This window comes from Acartia tonsa, chromosome 4 (genome assembly GCF_053477335.1).
Source record: "Acartia tonsa isolate MP-2025a chromosome 4, ASM5347733v1, whole genome shotgun sequence".
Lineage (NCBI taxonomy): Eukaryota > Metazoa > Arthropoda > Copepoda > Calanoida > Acartiidae > Acartia > Acartia tonsa.
This window is the reverse complement of record NC_137263.1, coordinates 46,866,575-46,877,788: the sequence shown is the minus strand read 5'-3', so window position 1 is coordinate 46,877,788 and position 11,214 is coordinate 46,866,575. Positions and strand designations below refer to the sequence as shown.

At 31.0% G+C, this 11,214-nt stretch overlaps 1 protein-coding gene across 1 annotated transcript; it reads left to right on the top strand.

The window, feature by feature from the left end:
* Nucleotides 1-4,587: 4,587 nt before the first annotated feature.
* Nucleotides 4,588-7,033, top strand: LOC145318345 (uncharacterized). The gene is made up of 3 exons (XM_080159644.1): nt 4,588-4,700; nt 5,066-5,227; nt 5,987-7,033. Exons 1-3 carry the CDS (start codon nt 4,608-4,610, stop codon nt 6,119-6,121), a joined length of 390 nt encoding a protein of 129 aa, XP_080015770.1. The 5' UTR covers nt 4,588-4,607; the 3' UTR covers nt 6,122-7,033.
* The last annotated feature ends 4,181 nt before the right edge of the window (nt 7,034-11,214 follow it).

Here is an 11,214-nt window from a genome sequence, read left to right as displayed (position 1 = left end):
ATTAAAAAAAATGTATGGCTTTTTTATGGAGTAAGGCCAAGGTTGATTTATCAAGCCCCCCCCCCCCCAAAAAAAAAAAAAAAAAAAAAAAAAAATTTGTTTTGACCAATAGGTAATTTCCCTTTTAGCGAGATATTAACTTTTAGACGGACTTTCAAACATTGTCCTAATTTGTATTATAGATTTTTGAAAATTCATAATTTTATAAAGCCTTAAACTTGGACTATAACAGGTTTTGATATTAACATTTAATTTTTATATCTTTCTCCAAGTTGTTTTGTGTTAATTATGTTTTTAAAAGTTTTTTATATTGATCGATATTGAAGCCATACTGGAAAATGATATTCCCTATTTTAGTATTTTTAGCAATGATAAAAATTTTATTGTAGATATTTTTTATGTTTTATAAATAAATCTGTACATAGAATGTATTTTATTGAAAAATTTATTATTTATGTATAGGTTTTTTTCTGTATCTAAAGAAAGGTTCCGTGTTTTTCAAAATGATTTATATATTCTCATAATATCTTTGCTTATTTAATTATTGATAATGAGTTTTCCTGTCTAGGCTATCAATATCTAATTACAGTATATAGAAAGCAATTAACATGATTTGGGATATATTTTCCTCGATTTTATTGACACTCTGATCCTTGTTATATTTGATTTACAATGACATGAACTTGTGACATGTTGTTTTTATCATTTTAATAATGAAGTAAATAATTTATTATCATTATGCATTCTGTTGCCAGAAACAATTTATAATTCCTGGTAAACATAAAAATAAACCAATTTCATAATGACAAGAATGACAATATACACAAAAGCTAAGCTCTGGAACGGTAGGACAAACGAACATTATCACTTGTATATTGTCAGAACTTAATATTATATAAGTGTAAACATGTTGTAAACAGTTTTTTTTTTGGAAAATTGCGTTAATACAGGGTTCTTTTTAAGATTATGCTTACATTTTTGAGACTTGATTATAGAGATGTTTTGCTTAAAATATTGTAACTTGTTGTTATAGGAATTTCTCGTATTCATTCGAATCCACTGGATAGGAACCGGTTTTTATCCATACGAAAAAACTATGTCTAGCATCGTATTATATTAAGCTTTCTACGAATATAAAAATGTACAATCATAAGATTAAAACCAGTTTTATAGCCGGTGCCTTCGGCACCTCTGGTCTAAAAAAAAATAGTTTTAATCTTATAATTGTACATTCTATATCCGCGGAAAGCCGTTTATAATACGATGCGAGAAATAACTATTAAATTTCAGATGAATAGGATAACTATATCATACAAAAATCAGCATGTTTTAAATTACGGACCCTTTGGTAACGAATATAGAGTTGCTATATAGACCTCTTTCGTCTGCTTCAAAATTCTTTTCTGCTACTGGCTGTGTTAATATAATAATATACTTGTAGAGCTATCCTTTACTGGTGGACGGACTGATCATAATTATAGAAAAGCTTCGCTTCCAAAAAATATTGTATTTCTGACCCGGGGAGGGGATTAATGATTCATTTACTCTTCAGCTTTCCTTTTATGTTGACGGTCGTTAATAGGGATCCAGGGATCTAAAGGGATAAGACAATAGCCAATAAATGTATGTACATAACAAATGATGATGCACAAAATTACCCCTTCTATAGATTACAATCAGTGGTTGAAACGTTTGGACACTCAACTCAATGAACCAATCAATCAAAATTCTTTTAAGTCCTCAAAGTTGTTAAGCCAACAAATAAAAAAAGACATTATAATAAAACTTTGAGGAATAGTCCTTTTCGTGGCAACGCCCCTTAAGGGTCGATTCGTCGTATTTTAAAATGGCTTTTTATAGGTAATTTTAGATTAGGCTAGGTTATATTAAGTTAGGTGATTGCCCCACAGGGTTAGGCAATTGGCACTGCAGGGTAAGAGGCCCCCGCAGGGGCTAGAAATAGGAGAAAACCTACTGTAAAAAACACAAAGAATCGCCCCTTAAGGTGCGTTGCTACAAAAGCTCCAAACTTTGGGGACTAGTTAACACCCCAATGTCCTCTCCCTCCCTGAATAGAAGCACTTCTCTCTTTCTCTTACTTTTTCTCTTTCTCTATATATAGGACTAGCTTGCTCTTGAAATATATGCTTTATTTCAGTCCTTAGGTTTTTAATATAAAACATGGTTCTTTGTTCATATTATAAAATATGATTTATATCCAATTTTTACATTTTTTTATCTTTCATAAATTATGCAACTATTTATCCTCTTGTTTAAAGTAGTAAGGTTACTTTTTTGAAGTTTAAGATCTCAATAACTACTGAACCGATTGGATTTTCTATTTTATGTCAGCTTAACATAGGTTCTGTGATGGTTTTAGGCTTTTTATTTTCACATTTAAGTCTTAGGATGGGTTTCAGCTATTTTCTAGCTCCTCACAGACCATTCAAGTACTTAGCCTATAGATGTTAGCCGCTAATGTTTTAAAAATGAATTAAATAAATTAATTTTGTCATTGCATTGTAAATTACACTACTACCGGAAGTTTTAAACAAAATTTATCTTTTCGATGGCTCAAAAACTGTTGGTACTTTTATTGATTTTGATTGGTGGTTTCAAACCAGTAGTATGCAAACTTTTAAATTTTAATCTAAAGAATGGGTAATTTATTATATCATAATTGGGGATGAATATTCAATTTATCGTCTATAGTCTTATCCCTTAAGATCCCAGAATTATTTTGAAATTAGGCATATACATATAATTATATATTTGTTATTTATAACATGGCTCTTTAGCCGCACAAGCAGCCGCATTCTGACGCAAATTTTCCGACAATTTGCGACAAGTTGGCCCCTCTATCAAGCTCAACTGCAAGATTTGACCGTACAAAATAATGTAAATATTATAACTATTCTATTAGAATAAATAAAGATATAAAATGTCTTCACATCATATGCTCGGACAACCAGCTCTGGCTCAACTTATTGATAGAACAAACAAGTCTGAAACTGAAAAGAAGGAACAGAGAATTTAAATCCTCTTAGAAATCTTAGAATAGCAATTTATCGCCTAGTATTATAGGCAGCTTTCTGCTGCTCAGATATTAAAATGGAAAATAATAAGATAAAAACCAGTTTTGTTAGACCCGAGGCTAAAAATATCTGGTATTAATTCTAAGATTTTTATTTTAATATTCGTGGAAAATTGTCTATAATACGACGCTTTACATGATTTTTCAGTATGGCTGAGAACCAGTTTTAATCCAGCATATATAAAGTTTTCTCACCCTCACTATGTCTTTAACTATGATACTTTTTTTTTGAAACGCATGTTTTAAACTAAAAATATTTCTATTGTTTACTGAGAAAAAATAAGATTTTAATGTCTCCTTTAAAGGGACTGTGAACGTAAATTTTTCTCATCTTAATATCAAATCTTAACATTATCTCATTCATAATATCTTACAGATAATGCAAAACGCGCTTTTGTTTGCTTAAAAAACGGCTTTTTCCGACGATTTTTATAAGGTAAAGGGAAAGGAAGAAGTTTTCCATTTTATATAAAATGTGCATTAAATTGCTTTTTTCTCCCATTATAGCTAAAATTGAACTTTTTCACATAGTTCTTGATTTTTCCTAATGGTTAAGCTGACTTTTAACATAATCCTTGCTTTAAACCAATAAATAGTTACTTAGAAATTGATAAAATAAGCAATATTTTTTATTGAAAACCAAATACAATAACAAAGCTAGAAACTGTTTTTTTTTATTAGTATCCAATTAACTTAAGATGGCCCATCTCTCGCCCACCTTTAATTACAAATTTGTAAATAATAAAGACGCAATATTTCTTTATAAACAGTCTAATAAGAGTGTAAACTGATTCTCCAAAGTGGGTTATTTATTGTCCAACACAATAAAAAAGGATATTATCATTTTAAATAACCTATGAGATTCAACCCTTTGTAGACAGTGAGGTATTTTTTTTTTGTCAATAATACGAATTTAAAATAGGTGTTTATTACCTAATTACTACGTTATAAAAAAACAAATTGGCAATTTTATATCATAAAATAAATCCTTAACAGTAAGTAAATTGTTTCAACTATATATGACAAGTTAATTATCCCTACAAACATTATAAGAAACAAAAACGTTCAGATTTTCCCTGTTTTTTTCCTTTTTCCCTCCCAAAATACCATAAAATCAAGGCATTATTCCTGGATATTTTTGTTAATAGGACGTTTTTGGTTGATCAGTGTAGTGAAATATGCTTAGAAAATGTTAAGATTTGATAATCAGATGAGAAATTTTTACGTTCACACTCCCTTTTTGTTCATCACAAAAAAAAATTTTACGCGGATGTTCTAGGTTTGAAATTATGCAAAATAAGAAGAAAAGAATTGATTTTTTACGCTTTAAATTTATCAGTTTTATGTCATTGTTTTTTTTATGTATTAGAGAAGGGACGGAAAATTTATACTAACCCCCCCCCCTTTTTTTTTGCATACTGACGGACAACAGGTCAAAAGAATTTTATAGCTATACACAACTAAAAATTAAGTTTAAAAAAGGTTATAAATTCTATGTTGTTTGAAGGAATTGATGAGGAAAGTAGAGAATAATTGTATTAGTTTTGATAGAAATGGAAAGGGAAAATTAACTGTTGATGATCTTTATAATGTTGTCAAATGTCAGGTATAACATTGGATTTTAGTAGCGAAACTACTCAATAAGTGGTTGGGTATGTCCGTCTGGGAATTGGGGATTTGTTTTAACGTTCATACAACAAATACATCATACTACTACTTTTATACTTTATAGTTATTTTTCGCATCGTAATATAGATAGCTTTCAGTGGATATTAAAATGAAAAAAACCAGTTTTGTTAGCCCGGACCTTCGGTATTAATTTTATGATCTTTATTTTTATATTTGTAGAAAATTGTCTGTATTTCTATGCTATACATGATTTTTAGTATAGCTGAGAACCGGTTCAAATCCACCGGAGATGAATCGGATTCGAAGCCATGCTGGAAAAGTAATAATGTTTTTATTTTGTAGTGCTCTGTTGACTGCACCAAGAACGACATCCGACGGCTAGTGGCGGATCTACCCATGGATAAAAACTTCAAGGTGTCCATCTCTGACTTCTGTCGTACCCCAATTCTGTCAGAAGAACTGTTTAGAAAAATGGATAAGAATAATGATGGTATGGTTTCAAAGGTAATTTTTTCATCACGTTGTGCTTAGTTTCCATGATATACGTGCTGAGAAATGTCTGGTTCTTTTTTCATAAAAAAAAGGTACCGTGACAAAAGGGTAACGTGGCAATAACTAAAAGTTGGTCCTCTACTTGAGAACCAAAGCCTTTATTGCTACTGTTAGTATTCGTCCTTGTTGGGGATTTTAAAGTTAAGATAGATATATAAAATCTAGCTTTGCTTGCGAAATAGTATCAAAATCTAGATAAATTCAAAAGCAAAAGGAGTAAAATATTTATCAATATCTTAATAGCATATTTTAACTCCATCCTCCTATTATATAAAGTAGTAAGGTTTTTCTGTATGAACTTTAGATCTCAATAACTATTCAACTGATTAGGTTCTTCCTTTGATAGAAGCTTTCCATAGGTCCTGTAATTGTTTTGGGTCATTTTTTTTTCAGATATAAGTCTTGGGATGGGTTTAGGCTAGTTTTTTTCCCCTCTCTAGGGGGTGTAGAAGCTAGGGGTGTAGTACCTTGGGTTGTAATGTTTTTTGTCTGAAGCTTGAGATTTCGATTACTACAGAACTGATTGAGCTCTCCTTTTAAATAAAGCCACATAGGTCCAGAGACAGTTTAAGGTGATTTTATTTTCATATTTAAGACTTGGGATGGTTTTAGGCTATTTTCCGCCCCCTTCTTACTCCTCTTGACGACAAAGTCCCTGCATGTTATGGGTGCAACCGCTTTATTCATTTAAAGTAACCATTCCTGTTTTAGGGTGAGCTGAAGCTGGCCAAGAAGAACCTAACCATGGCCCAGATAGACGACCTGATGAAGCAGATAGATGAGAACAGTGATGGCAAGCTGACCTACCAGGAGATGCTCAAGCTTGTCAACAGCAGTGATAATTAATCAAGTGTGGGGCCCACCAAGAATAGTTATTTATCGCATCGTATAATAGACAGATTTTGGCGGATATTAAAATGAAAATTTTAAGATTGAATGAGGCCCCTCGGGGCTAACAAAATCGGTATTGATTTTATGATTTTGTTTTGATATTCGGTGAAAATTTCTGTAATTCAATGCTATACATAATTTTTTCAATATGGCTTAGATAGATTTAATTATCCAGCGAATATTATCAGTGGTTAATTTTTTATTTAAAAATTATTATCCCTTTTTAGTAAAATTTTTTTGGGTCAATGCCTGAATGAATATCCTTATAATAAAGTAACAGGATGTCTATTGGTCTGTGTGTTTATACAGAAGGACCACGCTAACTGCTGAACCGATCGGGTTCTCCTTAACCTTGTCCTTATAATAAAGTAACAGGATGTCTGTCTGTCTGTTTGTTTGTTTGTTTGTAACGAATGATTTCGATAACCGCTGAACTGATGTGGTTCTCCTTTTTAGGGTAGCATCTCATAGGTCCTGGGAAGGTTTATAACTATTTTGAGAGATGGTACCACCACCCTCCAAAGAGAAATCGTCCCTAGAAAAAAATACCCCCGCCCCAATGTTTTTTACCTTTTCTATATAAAACAAAGATTGGGTCAGCGAATTCAACTTCCCCCTCTTCGACTGCCCCTAGAGGCCTCCAGGGGGAATAGCCGCTAGTAACTTATTAGGCATTTGTGTATTTTTAAAACTTTTTTCTATCTAATACAATTTGAAAGAAAATATATTCAATTGAAATAAATATGGTAAAAATATGTACACAATTTTCGATTTTTTACTTTCTTTACATTTTATATAGTAAAATTGTTAAAATCTTTAAAATTGAATTTTTGCTCATCTTTTCTTCGTGGTTTTTTAAAACTCATCATGCACTAATTTAAAAAAAAAATTTGTCTTTTCTGTATTTTAAGGAAATGTATTAATACTTTACAACAAAAGCTACAATTTTTAAATTCGTATTTCATTGGCCTGGTTTTAAAAAGATATAATTTGTTTTTAACATTATATATATCTATAATACAAAGTAGAACGATGTCTGTCTGTCTGTCTGTCCGTCCGTCCGTCCCATAAGATCTCGGTAACCACTGAACCGAACGGATTCTATTCTTCAGGGAATATACCTACAGGTCCTGTGGTGGTTTTGGGCTATTTTCTTGGACACCCCCAACCCCCCTAAAAACACAAAATCCCCCCCCATTTTTTTTTTTTGTAGGGGATTTCCTTGGTCCTTTTTTTGAAGGGGATTACCTTGGTCCTTTTCGCTCAAATCACCTCTTGGGTCAAAGCCCCTAGAGGCTAGGGGCGAAGCCGCTAGTAATTATATATTGAATATTTTGAAAAATCTAATTATATATGCATTTAAAATAATTTACTTTTTCGTTTTAGTTCTATTTTACAATAAATTTTTAATACAATATTGTAATAAATTTGAAATATTTTGCCAATTCTACGTTAATTTATCTCAAATAAAGTTTTTTTTAGATATTTATGTTATTGTATTTAAAAATAATGATGATTTATTTTAAAAACCAAAGCTTTTTTCTGCATTTAGAGTCGATCTGTAACGGATAGTTCTCAAAGTGACGGCATCGAAACTGTCCCAATTTTGTATAATATTTGCGGAACAAGTTCTAGTTACGTCACATACGTTTCGGGAAAGAGAAAGGGAAGGGGGGAAAAATCTCTTCAAAAGAGATGGGAGAAAAGGGGGCTTTCTTTCTATAATAGGCTGAGTTGATTAGACAAAAAAAATCATATATAAAGATGCAACGAGTGCAAACTGCAATGTTTGCTATGCTCTTTGTAAATCTACTTTATGTTGCCTTTCCATAGATAAATTAATTTGTATTTTCTAGAAAATAATTAACTTTTAAATTCATCCAGCTTGGATATGATATAGGTAGAATTTTGTATTTTGCTTGTTTATTGCCCCTACAGGGCCATATCCTAACATAGAGAAAATAGACAACATAAAGAGAAATCAACGAAGTACAAAAAGAACTTTCTTCTTACTCGAACTAATTTATTTTTAAAAACAGAACTGAAATATATGACTGCTAGCGGCTACGCACCTAGATGCCTCTAGTGGCACTTAATTTTTTTTTTATATTTAAAATATGTCTATGTATTTCGATTTTTTGTGATTTCTCTTGGGAGGGTGGTGGTACCCTCCCCCAAAATAGTTAAAAACTTTCACGGGACACATGAGAATCTACCCTGTTAAGGAGAACCCAATCGGTTCAGCGGTTAGCAAGATCCTTTGGTACAGACACACAGACAAACAAGCAGACAAACATCCTGTTACTTTAGTATAAGGATTATGCGTTATATTTTATTCGTGTTCAGAAAAGCATGGAAACAGTATTGAAATAAAAACTGCGTCCCATGGCTATGACGGCATCTTAAATTTTTAGAGGATATTATCTGCACTAGACTTTCTGGATCTAGTTGATTTAATTACATTTCCCCGAATGCCCATTAATTTGACATTTTTCACCTATTTATAGCCACCCATAGGTGGCTAACTCTCCAAGGCACTTCTACCCCTTTAATTACCTAATCGAGGAGCTTAACTCTGCGGGTCAATTATAACCTTTATAAACTAACGTTACCTAAAAGCCTAAACTGTCTAAATATTCTTAGTTATGGGCAATGTGTATCGGTCGACCGGGTCTACCAAATAGTTTTTCAAAAGTCTTAAAACAGAAAAAAAATAACAGTTTTAATTTTTATTAAACATAAATAATTGTATATACATAACAACTACAAACTTTTAAAAAGGCTATATAATTTCACAAATCATGGTGAAAACAAGGATGACAACATCCATAAAATCGAAGCTCTAAACGGCAGGTATAACAAAACTGATTTTAAGCTTTTAATTTTCATTATCTACAAAAAGCTGACTATAATACGATGCAATATATGACTATTAATATACAAAAAATACAACATTCTATACTTTATCACAATAAAAAAAAAACAATTATAAACAACATTAACTAGATTTTGAAAATTAAATAAAAAAGGGATAAAAAAGTAAAGCTTTTGATTATGTAAGGTATATTTTTTGTTTTCATCTTTGGGAACTTTTCTTTAGTTTTTTAAAATGAAAAGTTTGATTTTTCCATGTTTTCTAATTAGTTTTTATGTAAAAAAGTAAATGCAATGTTTACAAACCCTGAGACAAATAGTAAAAAAGGTTTGACTGTTTTTTAACATTTATATAAACAACTATTTCATTATGTAAAACATCAAAAATTAACTCTTTTCATATGAAAATAAGGGTAAAATGATATTTCCATTCCACTTTTTTAAACAAACAATTGAAATTGTACAAAAAAAAACAAAAAGATATGCATAATTTATATTTTTAGACTAGCAATTATTTCAAACAAACTGGTATATAATCTTAAAGTTCTAAAATTAATTTTATCAAGTAAGGTTACTCTTTTTTGTTTTTGTGATAATTAATCATTTATATAGTTGATATTCTATACATGAGTTTTGTGGTCACCTAAAGGCAGAGGCGTATTATACTATCCACACCTTTCCGCAAGAATCCGCAAAGTGTGGCGATATAATTAAGGCCTATATTTCATGTTTTCATTTACGGTTAAATCCTTCTTTCCCCTTCTTCAGAGATATTTAATTTTTTTTTAAAAATTAAAAACCTTATTCTTAAAAGCACTACGACGACTTTCAATTTTTAGGGTTAATATATTGCCTATCAAAAATATATTATATTGAAATACGATTATTGACAATTAATTAGATTATCTTTTTAAATGAAAAAAATTCTGACCTTATTTTTTATATCCCTGAAAATTTCACCTTTCTAAATTTGAAATTTAGATCTGTCTGCTATAATGTTTACAACATTCACATTATTAACTCCCAGTGGTAAAAAAAATAATATTAATTTAATGTAATTTATAACAGATTTTAAATGTAATAGCGTTCGTATTTGATTTTATAAGATATAATCATATATAAAAAAGTGTTAATCAATCAGCATTGGAGTTTTTTTTTATTACAGTCATAGCAGTGCCGCATTATTTTGCGGTAACCAAGACGAAATTTAAATTATCTCCCGCAAACATTTATTCAATTTGCAAATGAAACAAGGATGACAACATCGATAAAAGCAAAGCTCTGGAACGGAGGGCAAACGGACATTAACACTTGTATAGTGTCAGGACTGAATAATCAGAATGTAAATGTATAAGAGTTGAAGCAAAATTGTAAGTAAATTTGTCGAAATACAGGATACAGGATGATGTTTATGGACATACTTACATTTTTAGGACTTGATTATAGATTTGCTTCGCTTATCATATTGAATTTTGTTGTCCCAGGAATCAGTATACCAAAAATCAGATCAATCGGATAATTAGAACATATAAAAATTTGTTGTTAAAAAAGTAAAAAAAATCAACATGTTTAAAATGGACGTACGGACATTCTGGAAACGATTATAGTGTTGCTACGCTTTCTAAATCGTACCTAACTACTACAGGAATCATCATGCAAAGTTTAAAATCAATAGGACAATCCTAACATGCCTAAATTAACTAAAAAAGCTATCCGTTCCGGAAGGACTGACTGACTGACTGACCGACCCTAATTATAGAAAAGCTTCGCTTTTAAAAATAGGGCTCAGATCCAAGTCATAGAGCATAATTTGAATTACATAGGTAAAAGTAAATATTTTTATAAGGGGGGGGGGGGGTTATGACACTTTTGCGTAAACAGTGATTTGTCTTTGGAGTGAGAGGATAGATTGTTATACAAAAAAAAGTTTCCTTTTGGGATGTAGTTTTCCTATTTAAAAAATTTTGGATTTGGCCTCCAGGTTCAGGTACTGCAGGCCTCCAGGTGGATTCTGGACAGGTAAAAAAAATTCAAGTCAGAACAAAACTTATTTAACAAAAGTGTCTACTTTATGGGTGGTATGAACTAATTTGAAGAAAATTTTGAAATCAGGCTTTAGGTTCAGGTACTGCAGGCCTCTAGGGGGTTCCTGGACAGGAAAAAACAGAAAATTT